The sequence below is a fragment of the Pseudorca crassidens genome, chromosome 1 (assembly GCF_039906515.1).
Source record: "Pseudorca crassidens isolate mPseCra1 chromosome 1, mPseCra1.hap1, whole genome shotgun sequence".
NCBI classification, from domain to species: Eukaryota; Metazoa; Chordata; class Mammalia; order Artiodactyla; family Delphinidae; genus Pseudorca; species Pseudorca crassidens.
This window is the reverse complement of record NC_090296.1, coordinates 196,656,199-196,670,925: the sequence shown is the minus strand read 5'-3', so window position 1 is coordinate 196,670,925 and position 14,727 is coordinate 196,656,199. Positions and strand designations below refer to the sequence as shown.

The 14,727-nt window shown below is 54.5% G+C and overlaps 1 protein-coding gene across 6 annotated transcripts in view; it reads left to right on the top strand.

The window, feature by feature from the left end:
- Positions 1-13,351, top strand: part of JCAD (junctional cadherin 5 associated) — a 74,819-nt gene extending 61,468 nt beyond the window's left edge. For all 6 annotated transcript variants that reach the window (XM_067705436.1, XM_067705403.1, XM_067705410.1 and 3 more), the window contains 2 exons: positions 509-4,026; positions 8,653-13,351. In XM_067705436.1, coding sequence (XP_067561537.1) covers positions 509-4,026; positions 8,653-8,687 — 3,553 coding nt within the window. In that variant the 3' untranslated portion in view covers positions 8,688-13,351. The remainder of the gene's footprint in view (positions 1-508; positions 4,027-8,652) is intronic.
- Positions 13,352-14,727: the final 1,376 nt, after the last annotated feature.

Below are 14,727 nucleotides of genomic sequence, written 5' to 3'. Positions count from 1 at the left end.
GTGTGGGCTCTAGGGCACAGGCTCAGTAATTATGGTACATGGGCTCAGTAGTTGTGGCGTGTGGGCTCTAGGGCACAGGCTCAGTAGTTGTGGTGCACGGGCTCAGCAGTTGTAGAACATGGGCTCAGTAGTTGTGGCGTGTGGGCTCTAGGGCACAGGCTCAGTAATTATGGTACATGGGCTCAGTAGTTGTGGCATGTGGGCTCAGCAGTTGTGGCTCTTGGGCTCTAGAACACACGCTCAGTAGTTGTGGCACGGGCTCAGTAGTTGTGGCTCATGGGCTCTAGAGCACAGGCTCAGTAGTTGTGGCGCACAAGCTTAGTTGCTCCGCGGCATGTGGGATCTTCCCGGACCAGGACTCACACACGCATCCCCCGCACTGGCAGGCGGACTCCTCACCCCTGCGCCGCCAGGGAAGGCCCAGGGTGTGGTTTTCAGCAGTCACGGCCCAGGCAGGCTCCCCGTGCACGTCCTCCCTGGCGTAACCGCGTGCCTCTCTGTCTCGCAGGCTCCGCCAGCAGCCCCCGGCCAGCCGCAGCCATACCTACCGGAGGAGGGAGCAAGAAGCCCGCGAGGAGCCGGCCCGGGCCCCCAGCCCGCCCGCGCAAGCCACCCAGGGGCCCCGGGAGGCTGGCGGAAGGTGCGAGGACGTGATGAGGAAGGCACTTTGCGAGGAAGGGCTGGGATTGGCGGGTCCCGCCAGATGGCAGAGCGTCCGCGTCGGAGGCCAGGCCCAGCCACGGAACCCAGGGGGGCAGATGCCGGCTGGCGTCGGGGAGAAGCTGTTCCAAGACCTGTACCCGTGTGTGCTCGGAGGCCACGGCTTGACCTCCGAGAAATCCCATTCGCTGCCGAGGGTTCTTTCCCCCGAGAGCCTGAGCTGCGTGGAGATTCCCATCCCTCTGAGCGACGGGCACTTTCCAGGTGTCCCTCAAGTGGCATTTCAGCCTTCATTCGGTGCTCGCGATTCGGAAGCCACCAGGAACCCCGAGAAGGGCGGCTCCTCGGCCCCCTTACCGCGGCCTCGGTTTGGGAGACCCCTCAAGCCTCCATCTTACGGCTCCCGCCAACACTGCAGGGCCGGCGGGGAAAACGGCAGCTACGCGGACAGCCGGCAGCCGGACTCGGCTGCCGCCCCCTCGGCCAAGGCGAACGACGCCGCCAGGCAGGAGCCGTGCGCGCCTGACCCCGGCCTGGAGCCCCCGGTGTACGTGCCTCCGCCCTCCTACCGGTCGCCGCTGCAGGCCGCCGCACCCGCCTGCCCGGGGGAGGCGCGAGGGCGGAGGCCCGAGGGCGGAGGCCGCCACACGCAGCGGCAGCCGGTGGAGAAGGCTGCTGCCGGCGGCCAGCCCCCTTCGGGCCCCCGGGGAGCCGAGGAGGAGCTGGGGCCCAGCCCGTGCTCTCCTGTCGGGGTCCTCCCACAGCCCCGCCCCGCCACGGCTTGTGACGGCTCCGTCCTGTACATCCCCTTCGACGACCCACGGATACGACACATTAGACTCGCCCGACCCCACGGGTTCTGGGAAGACGTGAAGCTGGACGGCCTTGTCCCTGCCACGGAGCCGGCGCCTGGAAGCCTGCAGCGGGAGGCTGTCGTTCGGGGCCCCTCGGGGAGCGAGAGCTGGCTGTGGGACCGGCTCCCCGGGGGTGGAGAAGATGGTGGCTTTGCTGAGCACAGAGACGCCTGCGTCTTCACTCGGAGTCAGCGGCCGGACGTGCACGCAGAAAGCCTCGTCTCCTCCCCGAGCCCCCAGGGCGAGAGTACCTGTGAGATACAAACCCAGCTCAGAAAGTTCGAAGCTGGGCTGCAGACCAAGAAAAGTTCAAAGAAAAAAATGAGCGAGACGATATTTTGTTTGGTTTCCATCCCAGTTAAGACAGAATCACATCTGCCAGCTACAGATACGAACAACAATGACTTAAAACAGAACGTGGATGAAAGGCCTGGGCCCGAGAAGAGCGTGGCTCTGCGAGAGCAGAGTCTGCTGAGTTTGTCCTCCACCGACCTGGAGCTGCAGGCGCTCATGGGCGGCATGACCGGGAGGACGGAGCTCCAGAAATCAGACCCGGGGAGCCCCGGAGGAGACCAGCCAACAGACGACCCCAGGTTCCCACACCCTGTGAAACACCGAGCGCTCGCGTGTCCTGGCTCGTGGCCCGGGCAGCAGTACAGAGACCAGCAAACGCAGACCAGCTTCACCCAGGAATCCCAAAGCCCGCGGCCCCTCCCTGGGGAGATGTGGGGAGGGTCCCCCGACACCGCGCTGCCTCCAAGATGTTTGGACGCCTTCGAGGTTCAGATGCACGTGGCGTTGGCGTCCAGTGACCAGAACCAGAGGCCCGGGGCTCCTTCCCCGAAAGGCCAAGGGGGGCCCCTGAGCCCGTGCGGCGGCGGCACCATCTCAGGGTCTTCCTCGCCCAGGAGCCAGGCCCCCGCACCAAGGGCCGGCCCGGGTGAGCCACGCGTGGACGGCCGTGTCCGCGGAGGCAGCCCGGTGCCCAGGGCCGAGGTTGTCAAGGGGGCGACCACAGGCCCCTGCAACAGCAGACAGCCGTTTGGGCAGTTCCTCCTGAAGCCCGTCAGCCGCCGCCCCTGGGACCTGATCAGCCAGTTGGAAAGTTTCAACAAGGAGCTTCAGGAGGAGGAAGGGGGCCGGGACGGCGGCAGCGGCCGCGAGGACAGTGAGACAGAGCCGCCCTGGGGAGGCCGCAGCCAGCCTGTGTCCACGCGCCCAGGCCTCCTGGAGGGCCGGGCACCCGAGGACCCGGGGCCCAGGCCGGGGAGCGTCAAGGGCAAGCCCGAGAGCTGGGCCGAGGAGGCGAGGCCTTGGGCCCCCGGGCCCCGGCAGGCAGACGGCAGCGGGCGCGCCGCAGGGCCGTCGCCCCCCGGGAGCCGGATGGCGGAGGGGCGGGACCGGGAGGTCGAGGCCTGGGCGCCCGAGGCGGCCGTCAGCCCGAGGCCTGTGAGACGAGCCGCGTCTTCCGGGCCGAGCGATGCCGCAGCAGGGCCCCCGCCCGATGCAGCGGAACCGAGGGCGCCCCCGCCGAGTCGGGAGCTCAGTGCTGCGGAGCTGAGCGCAGCCAGCGCGCCCAAGGCGGGCGGTGGGGGGCGGGGGACCACGGGGGCCCCCCTGTCCGTGGCTGGCAAAGCCCGAGGCCTGTCGGCGCCAGACTTGAGGTCTGTGGGGCTAACGCCGGGGCAGGAGCAGAGCGCCGGCCAGTTAGCGGGGTCTCCGGGGGAAGTCAGTGCACTAGAAATCCCCCCAAACGAGTCCCTGCAAGCCAGGGCCGCCAGGATCCTGGGCATTGAGGTGGCCGTGGAGTCCCTGCTGCCAGGCGCCCGGAGGACGGGGCGGAGTCAAGACCCCGAGCCTGAGGGAGGCGCCCGCGGGCTTGAGGCCCGCAGGCGGGACGCAGCGGCCGGCCCAGCCCGGCGGTGTGACCCCGCCGCGTCCGCCGACGCCTTCTACAGCAGGAGGAGGTGTGGCTGGACCGAAAGCCCTCTGTTTGTGGGAGAAGTGGGCAGCGCCCGGCAGGCTCCCCAGGCCTCCGAGCCCGCCGGCGTGGACGGGGCTGTCCCCAGCAAGGCCCCCGAGCCTCCCCCCAGCCCCCAGGAGTGCCGGCCCTTCCATCCCAAGGACGTGGGGACAAAGCCACCCTTCAGGTCCACCTTGTTCCATTTTATAGAAAGGACCCCAAATTTGACAGCCTCCGAAAAGAGGCTCCGAAGCACGTCCAAAGTGATTGAAAGTTTACAGGAGAAACTGGCGTCCCCCCCGCGGAGGGCAGACCCCGACCGCCTGATGAGGATGAAGGAGGTGAGCTCTGTGTCTCGGTTGAGGCTCCTGACCTCGCGGGGCGCGGACTCTGCGGAGGAGGCCGAGGACCTGAAGGCCGAGAGGGGCCCCGGGGCTCTGAGCGCCAGGCACAAGCTCTCTGACCCCAAGGGTGCCCCCCCGCTGGAAGAAGACGGGCATCCGACAGCACAAAGGGAGGAGAACGGCGCTCAGGACTTCTGGTGCCCAGGTGAGGATCGGGGCAGGCGGGCGGGCGCGTTGTGTTCAGTCGACGTCCCGAGAGCATCGGAACACAAGGTTGGTGGATGCTGAAACCTGCAGGTGCAGAAAAGGTGCAACTGACCCTGTGAATTATGGGCCAAAAGAGTCTTCATTTTACCAAGAATCATCCAGAAGCTTTCCTTAAAAAGCAAGATCTTATAGTGTATTTTAAATGATCCAGTCTTGATAGAAATTATCTATGTAAGCAACTAGGTAGAATTCCAGACATAAACAACCTTGGGGTCCCCCAGCAGTGAAGGTACATCAGGAAAGTATTCCAGCTTTAGTGCGGGAACCTTGATCAGTCTCGTAGGAGACCGTGGACTCTGTATTCTCTTCCCAGATAATAGCCATTCACCCAGATAACCCTCGTTGCTCTATTAACCTAATGGGAAAAGACGTACCAGTCGATTCGATAAACTCCCTGCCCCGTGATTCTTGCAGAATCCTTTGTCCCCATTTTTATCTGTCTTCACCACCACACCATTCCTGAGACTTGAGAGGTCTAGACAGAATTAGCAGTTTGCTTTTCTCAGTACCCACCTACCCCTGGAAGTTCACCCGCCAGCCCTCTTTCTTCCAGCCCCTGCGCTCTGATGGCTAAGACCCAGGGGAGCTGGCTCTGGCCGCAGCATCCTGCAGCCCCATGAGCCCTGCATCCTCTCACCTTCACGTGTCTCCTGAGCCTTCTTCAGCATGTAGAACCACAAGGCAGGTCCCCATGACAGTGACAGCGGTGCCCCCAGACACCTGTTCCCTCTCGGCTCTGACAGGAACAGGCGACAGAGCCCTTGGCATCTGTTTCAGGCGCCGCGGATTATCAATCATATACCCTAGCCGTGATCAGAGGAAATTCAAAGTCCACATCATAAACTACCGACTAGAAGGGACCCTTCTGCTGGAAGGGTGAAGTGCGCCCCTTTCTCAGTGTTCCGGCGCTGTCCCCGGACCCCGACCCCAGCCCAGCCTCGTCAGCCAGGCCCTCCCATCTGACTAGCTGCGCCGACCTGGTGACCCCCAACCCTCGCTGCTCTGCTTCCTGTTTTGAAATCCAAGGGTTTAAAAGGAGACGGAGAAGATCACTGGTTTCAGCTGGAAGAGTCCCGAAATTTTGGTTAAACAAAAAAATCTCCTTGGCACTTTTTCGGTTTTCCCACAAATGCAGAGTGGTTCTTACGAGCCAACATTGCTCCCACCCTCACTCAGCATCCATGATCGAAAGAACTCGTTTGTCAGGGCCCTCTTGGGTCATCTGAGCTGACAAAGTTGGTCTTTGCTGCGGAAGAGAATACCTGGAATGCGGAGCCTTTGCCATCACGGTGGAAAGTACTCCGTGGCCCATTTTGTGAGCCATTGGGATTTGCCAGGCTGTGGCATGAGACCCTCCCCCCCACCAAAAACAGGCCCCTTGGCTTTTAAGTGCTGGTTACAAGGACATCATCACAGGCTTCTAAAGGGCGTTTCTTTATCTATCAAATCACGATGATTTTGTCAGTGCTCCTGAGAATTATAAGGATTTTGAAGTAAGACACATCCTGTTATAAGGAAAACACCCGTTTGTAGAGATCGCTATGCCTCTGTCCGTGGCCACGTATTTCGGGGAATATGTTGTAACAAAAAATTTCTAGTTCAATTCAGTACCCCCTCAGTTTGTAGCCTGACCTTTTGACACGTGAATGGGGCCAGATGGGTGTCTGAAATCACCTAGGTAATGTCGATTTTCATTTTAGCCAGCCATTCAAACTCCACCCCACCCCCATGACTTTATTATTATATTTTTTAACTATAGTTTCCGACAGTTCGAGATTTTGATTACTTTCTTGTCTCTCCATCTGGTGCATTTGTTATTGATACACAGTAAGATGACCAGAAATCGGAAGGCAGAGCGCTCCTCGTGGTCATAGCTACCTCGAGCTTCCTGAAGTGACCGCATAGCACGACCCACAGGCACGATTTCACACACGTGCAGTGGCTCAGGTGACCCCGTCAGCCTTCCAGGTGATGGTCACCTGGCCTCGGGATCCAAAGCCGGTCCTTCTGAGAGGTCTTTGATTGACATAGTAAAGCTTGTTGCTCACAAGCTTTTGGACTCTTTCCTTTTGATGAATTTTATCATTTTAGGCACGAGAGTCATCATCTCCATCCCCGCCCAACCCCTGCCTCTGTCACCCCAGCGTGCCGGACCCCCTTCACTGCCCCTGAACTCACAGGCCACTTAAGTTCAGATTTTGTTCTGGAATTTTCCAACAAGATTATACCGTGTACATCTGTAACCACACGCGCACACACACACACACACCCTTCTAGAACCTTATTATCTGTGTTGTGCACCCATTGTATCAAAGACTTGCCTTCAGCTTAAAGATGGTCATTTCAGTGAACGTTTTTTAGTGGTTTTTTGCGCTCTAGCTAAGAAGTCAGCAGCTCAAAACTAATTCAGGTCCTAGACTTCATCTCTGCCGAACGGATTCTGTTCCAGGTGAGACGTGTAATCCTGGCACATCAGTGTCCGAACCTGCTGGTCCCATCAGCCTCAGCTGGCTGCTCTCCTAATAGACGTTCAGGAGAAGAGTGGGGGGAGCCTGTCTGCCTGGGCCCGCGGTGGGGAACCTGGGGCAGTTTAATGATGCCAGATAATGCCGTTAGAAGGCTGGGCGTCAGCACGTCCTCAAGGGCAGTAGCTTTTGAGGGTGTTCATACTCGAAATACCCACGAGGGCGGGCCTTAGTGATTTGTCTTCACCTGAAATGGTGCCCATGGGAACCAGGATTCCAGATACCGAGGGTGATGACTTGTCTGTTCTCTGGACCTCTGCCAGCCGGTGTGGTAGCCCCTGGTCACACACGGCTCCTGGGCACTTGCAGTGTGGCCTGTCCACATTGAGGTGCGCTGCAAGTGGAAAACACACGCCAGAGTTCACAGACATTCACCCCCAAAATCTAGAACTTCTCAATAATTTAATCTTGATCACCTGTTGAAATGATAACCTTTTGGATTTATCTGGTGAAATAAAATACATCATTGCAATTAATTTCACCTATTTCCTTTTGTTTGCTTTAACACGGCTACTGGAAACTTTAAAATAACACGCTGTGGCTCACGTTATATTTTTACTGGACCTCGACCCCCCCATGATCTGAAGAGGGAGCCCCTTATTCTACAGAATTCTCTCCGTGGCCCCCTGTCTCCGGGCCCTCAGCTTCCGCAGTGGAGGTCAGAGAGCAGGCTCGTTCCGTGGAGGCATCTCCGTGCACCTGCCCTCGGGTGGGCTGCTCCGGGCCCGGGGTCTCTGTCACTGGAGGCTTAATAGACACACAGCCTCTCCAGGCCTCTCTGCTGTCGGCAGTGAGCCCGCCCGCCTCATCCTCAGTGGCGAAAAGGGCGTCTTTGCTCACGGGGCGTCCCTCCGGATCCACCTAAGATGAGGCCGATTGAGCACAGAGATGTAGGCTCAGCTGCTACCCATGCTGCCACGGTGGGTGTGAAGTGTGGACCCTCGGAAGGCGGCTGACTCGCGGGAACTCAGCTTCCAGCCAGAGGGGCACTCGGTGCGGCAGATGTTTACAGAGGAGCAGACTCCTTGCCACGAGAAGAGCCTGTCCCGTCTGGCTTGTGGCGTGCGGCTCGAGCGCGACAGACGCTGCCTTAGTCGTCGCGGTTGCGGGGTCTTGTCGTAAACACATCATGGGGCATCGAGAAGGTGTCCGGAGGAGGCGGGCCTCTGTGTGGCCTCCAGGATGCACGTGGTCCAGAGGCTTTGGGAAGAGATGGCTCTGCAACAGCTGTAGTAACTGCTGACTTGTACCCCCCGTCCAGGTTTCCTACGTGTTTTCTCTTGAGAACTTAAGAACCGTTTGAGCTGCCGTGGCAGGAAATTCCGACCGTGGGAGCCACACGCGTAAGCCTCAGGTTTGCCTGGGCCGCAGAGATCTGTGGCCCCCGAGGGCCTAGCCACAGCCCTAATGACGGTCTAGGACTGTTGTTCTCTCGTGTGGTGTCCCGTTTCGGAAACCCAGGCCACCTGGACCCAGTGTGTGTGCCTGTAGAACGGATCAGCGTGGCAGCCCAGACTCCCAGGGCCTGCTGCCGGCTGTCGGGTCAGGGACAGGAGCCCTGTCATTGCCAGCCCAGCTCTCAGGGTCTCGGGGTCCTCAGGCCCTTCTGGGACATCACTGATCTCAAGGACGCACGTTCTGCAGCAAGGTTCCCTTAGAGTTGTGATTTACGCGCACACAATATCCTCTTTACCGCCAGCTGAGAGCGCCACTGCTGCTTTACAAGAGTTGCATTTAAAGTTAATTATGTTCCACTGTGAACAACAGGAAGGGGCCATCAAAATGCTAAGCAACTCCCATTTTCCATCTGCGATTAGGCAGTGGTCATACACGTCCCTTTAAAACAGCCTTTAGACTGTTTAGATAGCTTTTCACTCCGTAGTAAAAAATACCAATAAGATGGGTGAGATGTCTGAAAATGAACGTTTCTACACGTGTGGACTTGGTTCCCTAAACATATTTATTTCTGGTCTGAGGCTTAAACAGACAACAGACCAGCTGAACATACCGCTACTTGTCTTTCGTTTTCTTTTTTGCAGATTCGTACGACCCTAGCAGGGTGGAGAGGGTGTGATGACGCGCCAGTGGAGTGCGGGGCTGTCCTCTGCTAACAGAGTGATCTCCGAGGTGGCCTCAGCCCCGCCGCCTGGGAGGAAGCTGGGACCCTCGCTGTGACATCCTGTCCCCACGGCCGCCAGGAAACTCATCAGCCGTAGAGAGTCACTCTGTGGAAGTAAAGCAGTAGTCGGTTGAAACCATCTGTTTTTATGGCACGAAGAGTTAATACCTGTATTTAGAAAAGAGTCACAAAGACCCTCCTTAATGATGGGTTTAGCCAAGCTGGTAAAGGATTTGGTGTTAATCTGGCTGTATGTGAAAACTCAAATGTGGATGATATAATGAATGATTTTTTAAAAGGACCGTGAATGTCGTAAAGCCCCCTTCGCTTCCCCGTGGCCTGCGGTCCCCGCTCGTGTCACAGAGTCTGGGATGCAGGCCACTGCTAGTGTGTCAGCACTTTGAGTTCTGGGGAAATGTGAACGCATATGTATGATCCATTTCTCATCAGTCTGGCCTTCTGCTGAAGTCACTTTACGTATACGTAACTTGCCATCAGAGAATAAAGCCGAGAGATTCAGACTTGTACCATGATGAACCAAGAGTGTTATTTATCTGGCAATGAGATGCTTTGATCGTTTGCAAACATGATGTTGTCTGCTTTGCACTCAGTATTATCTATTTTTATTTCCTGTATGGATGTTTAGAAATTCTTTATATGAAAAATAATTGCTGGTTTAAAATAGACCATTTTAACAAAGTAACTATATTTCTTTTTACAAAAACGCTATTTTTCTATGATGTAAACAATTGTTAGGTGGCAGATTTTTAAGGAAGTTTATTGTATTTAAGACTCTGTATCCCTTTGTGTGAGAGGAACCCAAAGAGGGTTCACATTTGCTTTAAAGCATATAGCCCTTACCCATTCACAACTCTGCTACTTTTAGTTTATCTTAGAAAGAGATGTCAATATAGGCATTTTTCAGGGTTAATAAAATTAACTTTTCACAAAGATTTTTTTACAAAGAGAGCTGTACGGTTATATTTGAAAATAACCCTCTTAAAACCAGCCAACATCCTTAAGACAAATTTTTGCTGCCACAGCCACTAGAATTACCAAAAAACATAGTTTCAGCTTTGTACGTCCGTGGGGATCCGCCCTGAGACCACCCCTCCCCTCCTCCCACCCCGTCCCTTTAAAGAAATATGTATTTTTACCGAGAATCATCCTTAATCAGTGTCTGCATAGTTTTCAAAAGTGCTAGAGACGTTGTATGTATGCCATTACAAAAGTATTACGAGGCCTATGTATTCTCCTGTTTACTATTGCATTAACCTGCGCAAAGTTTATGCATTTTTTATGCGTTTGTCCCTTCTTTCTAAGTCGGGCGTTCTTGGGAGCTAACATTTCCTGAATGGTTTCTTGTCTCCTCCCTCCCTCCTTTTCCTCTCCTTTTTTTTTTTCTTTTTCTTTCTTCTTTCCTTCTCTCTGTCTCTCTCTTTTTCAGAAACCACCTTATCTATTTTTAGGCATTTCAAATTCCTAAAATGTGAACTATTGGGTGGTCTGCAGTTTGGCCCTAAAACAACTCTGGGCTTTCATGGCCTGTTTTTATCTGTACCTTATGATTTTATTTCATCAGAACTTCATGTATTTGGATGGTAATAAACAACACAGAATCCAAGCAGTTCTGAAAAGTCTTTTCAAGCACATTTCCCCGCAGCCTTGGTTCTTACCTGTTACTCCTAGTTACTCCTTTCCAGATTTTGGTTCCTGTGAAATTAGAGGATTCTCTGCTTCTCACAACACACGGGGACGATGGGCCAGGCCTCTGCCAGGAATGGCTGGAACTGTTTTTCCCAGGAAAGATGTCGTGGGGAAGAGGCCGCTTTACTGTGCTGTAGTTGGTGAACCACGGGCGTCATCTGGTAGCACTCAGTGAGGGCGGCTCCTGGGGGCCCTCGTGGGTGTGCATTCCTGTTAAGTGCAGATGAAGGAGGGCATGTGTGTATATACGTATGCATATAGACACGTACGTGTATCATCCATGTACATACATCTTAACGGTTCCGACTTCCCCTTACATTTTATTGGTCCCATCTAACACTTCTTTTAACCCAAAGAATCCAATTACAGCTTATTCCTCGAGAGAAAGAGAAGGACCCTAAAGGGAAGAAATTACCGAACCTTATGTATATCACAAACCAACCAAACTGCGACCCTCTTCCTTTCTTCTAAATTGTTGTATCACAGCACTCTAAAAGCGTTCTGAAAATGTGGTGGAAATTATCAATATTTATACTTCTAACCTTAATTTCTGGATTCCAGCCTGTACATAAGTCTTCCGGGGATGGGGAGGTGTGGGGATGGTAACTTTGAAAATGTGGCTTTTAAACTTGCGTATTCTGAGGTAAATAATACAGTCTCTAATCAAAAAGAGCTTTTCCAGGGCTTTTGGAGTTCAGCTGATTATGCTTTTATTATTTCTGTTTCTTATACACACACAACCCTCCGTTATCATTTGTGGCTGGAAAAGAAGTTTTCATATTTTGTGTTTGTCATTCTTTTTCTCATTCAGATGACTTACTATTAGTGTTTAATAATTGGTGGCTTATAAAATTAAAAGTTCTCATTTTGGCTATTTGGACTAAAAGAATTATATGAGGAATCACATTTGAAATGTATCTGTATTTCTCGATTTGCAAAAGAAGGGGACTATGTTAATATAGCTGTAATTACCTTTCTTTGAAGAAAATTTCTGAATGATTGAAAACCAAATATCTTTAGTATTGTTTTGAACCTTCCGTTTCTGCAGACCACAGGAAACACCTAAGGATGCACAGCCCCTGATGGCATCTTCAGAATCCTTTTCCACGTTGTACGTGAACTCTTTGGGTTCCTTTTTTAAAACTCCCTTAAAAATGTATGTGCTCTCTGAGATCCTGGCTTCCTTCTGGGAGTTGTAGGTTGAGGTTTGATTCATGTGGAAATTCTCAGTAGATCTTCTTCTTCCACGTGACTGCTGGTGAAGGGCTGTCTGTCGTTAATGGAAGTCCGAGTGTTTGAACTCAAATGACTCTGAAACTAGACGCCGACCGCTTTTTCCAGCAGTGAAATGACCTGCTCTGATAGCACCTTGGTTTAGGCCTTCTGGGAAAAGTGATGAACCTGATCCTCTGTTGACACGACTCCTTCCCAGCTCTGAGCAGAAAGGGCTGATGGAAGATAAGATCAACCCACCATCTCATCCGTGACCCTCCAAGATCTTGTTTGTGTGGTTTGGCTCTTCTTTTGTTTAAAATGACTAAATTATACACAATTCAGTGTCAGGTCAGCATCTCCTAGTAACTGACCAGCACAGCAGAATCCCTCTCTGGAGATCTGGGCTTAGAGACTTGTACGCAGTTACTTTACTGCTGGGACTTTGTTCCCCCAGGTCCGTGTGCGCGCAGGAGACGGTGCCCCAGGGATGGAGTGAAGGGTGGGAGTGTGTTTCTTAAGCTGAAGCTATTGCAGGCCTGGGGGATTTTTGCATTTTCTTCTTATTTTGTTTTGAACTGCAGATTCTGTACATCTGTGTGTGGGAGGAGAGTTGCTTCTCAGGACAGGATTTAAGAGACAGATTCCAAGTGACCTTTAAGAGTCTGCCTGGTGGGAGGTCCTTTGCCAGGAACGTGGGTTGGTCCACTTGGGGACCCGCCAAGCCAAGACGGGGGAGATGATAAAATAACACGAAAGATAGAATGGTCCCCCAGCCTGCATGTTTTGTTTTAAAAAGAAAAAAAGGGTGTGGGGAGTGGTGAAGACTCTAATTCAGCCTCTGGAAAAGGTGGACGGGGCCCAGCTCACAGCTCCCCGGGAGAGCCTCGGGTCCGCGGGCGGCGAGGGAAGGGGCAGAGCGCCTGCAGAGCCCCGCCCGTGGCTGTTGAGGGCCCCATCACGGCGGTGTGCACTGCACAGGGCAGGGAGGTCCTTGTTCTGTGGCCTCTGCTCAGCGACTGGACTTGAACCTCCGGCAAGTCCAGGTCGTCGAGCGATTCGTCCCAGGGCCTTGACTGGGGGGTGAAGGGAGCCCTCCGCTCGAGATGAGCCCGCTCCAGGGGGCAGCCAGGCCGCTGGGCGGCCCACACCCCGTCTCCGGCCCCTCACCCCACGCACAGCAGGGCCAGTGTCGGGGGGACCGAGAGAGACAGAAGGCCAGTCCAAGTCCAGGTGCGTTCGGCAGGGAAGCCAGAGCAGCCCGGGGAGAAGCGTCGCCTGCGCGCGATGCAAGTCAGCCCGGCGCCCGGCCTGCGCGAAGCTACGCCGAAGCCCTCAAGTCACAAAGCGGGACAGACAAACGCAGGGGATTTGGTGAAGGCGGCGCCCCGTAATCCCATCATTTCTTTGGGCACCGGTATAACGTATTAACACAGTAAGGCGGGGAGAGAGGGTCCCAGGAAAAGACGCAGCAGGTCACGGCCGATTCCCAGCCGCGGTCGTGGCCCCCATCAGGCTGCCCCCGAGACCCTGACTGGGGAGAGGTGAAGCGGGGGAGACGAGTGGCCCCAGCAGAGCTCAGCTGACTGCCTTCAAGGGGCTCTTCTTGTGTTTCTCCGCACGATGTAAATACTGGCTATTTCGGGATGGTTGACCCGCTAGGTGACACGTATTCCAAATAAAGACTTCGCTTGAAAATACCTACGTCTGTTGTCTTTGGCCTTGTGGGTGAGAGCTGCCCCTTAAGCCTTAAAGGCTGGCCCCTGGAGGGTAGCAGGCTGCAGGGGGGGCAGCTCAGATGGGGCCGGAGATGCAGGAACATGGGGCCCAGGGAGTTGGGGCACCTCTGGTCCCCACCGAGCGCCTCCTGGGTGTTCCAGCGCCTCTGCATCTTCCGCAAGGTGGGGAGAGGCCTGGAGTCGACCTGGGGACTGAGTTTGTATTTCGACTCTACCACTAACCGTGTGGCCTTGCACACGCCCCTTCCCTGACTTCTGTTTCCCCGTCTGCCTCTGTTACCCCTTGAACATAATAATCAAGTGTATGAAAAAGCCCCTGCCTGACCCGTGATGGGTGTTCGGTGCACAGAAACGCACGAAGACCTGCAACCCGTGGGAAGCCGGCAGAAGGTTTTCAAATCCAGGCCTGGGTCCTGCAGGGATTCACTGCCTTGTTTTCAGTAGCGCGGGTCTGGAGGTAGATGCAAATTCGCTACCCCACCGGGCTCTCGGTGTGTTTCTAGCAGCCCAGCAAACTGCTAAGCTGCTGTTTCTGAGTTGTAAGAAAATGTGGTTCTTTTTTCCTCTTTCCCATTAGCTTTGCAGACCGTTGTCCTCATTCTTTCCTGGCTCCACGTGTGTGGGCCTCAAAGCTCAGGAGCTCCAGTGCCCTCTCGGTAGCCTGAAACTTCAGATCATGTTAAGATGCGGGTTTTAAAATAAGAGCTACTCCCAGCCAGCTGGTAGTTCAAGGCACACATTAGAACATAACTGAAAAAGGAGTCCCTTGACCAAATTAATGCTATGGGAGGAAACACGCAAGCCAGGAATCGGGGGCCCAGTCCTGGGCCAGGCTCCGCATAAACCCTCTGTGACTGAGGCCACCTCCTCTACCCACTTGGAAACACTTCACAAGTGGAGAGAAGGGACTGAACTAAATTAGCTGGTTCCTTCCAACTCTAACATGATATAACTACTTTTTGGCAAAATTGGGAGTCCATAGGGTCTTTTGCCCTGTCAGAACAGTCCAGGAGTAAAATAATTTGAAAATTACGGCTGTGCATGACAGAGGACCGGGTCACTGCTGGGGTAGGGAGCCCGGCCACGACTTATCCCTTCACCGGGGTGGTCCACTTCCCTCTTCCAATAACTTATCATGCTTCTCTCTCCACTGCCATAGTTACGGGCCAGCCAAGAGACTGACAACATTGAATTCTCCCAAACATTTTTCTTAGGTTAGAGCAGGGCACCGGGATGTTTATGAGCCTGGCAGTCAGTCCAAGGCGTTAATCTGCAGTGTCTGAGTAGCCTTCTTTTCTCACGATTTCAATGCACGCAGGTTGGGAGAAGTTGTGTCT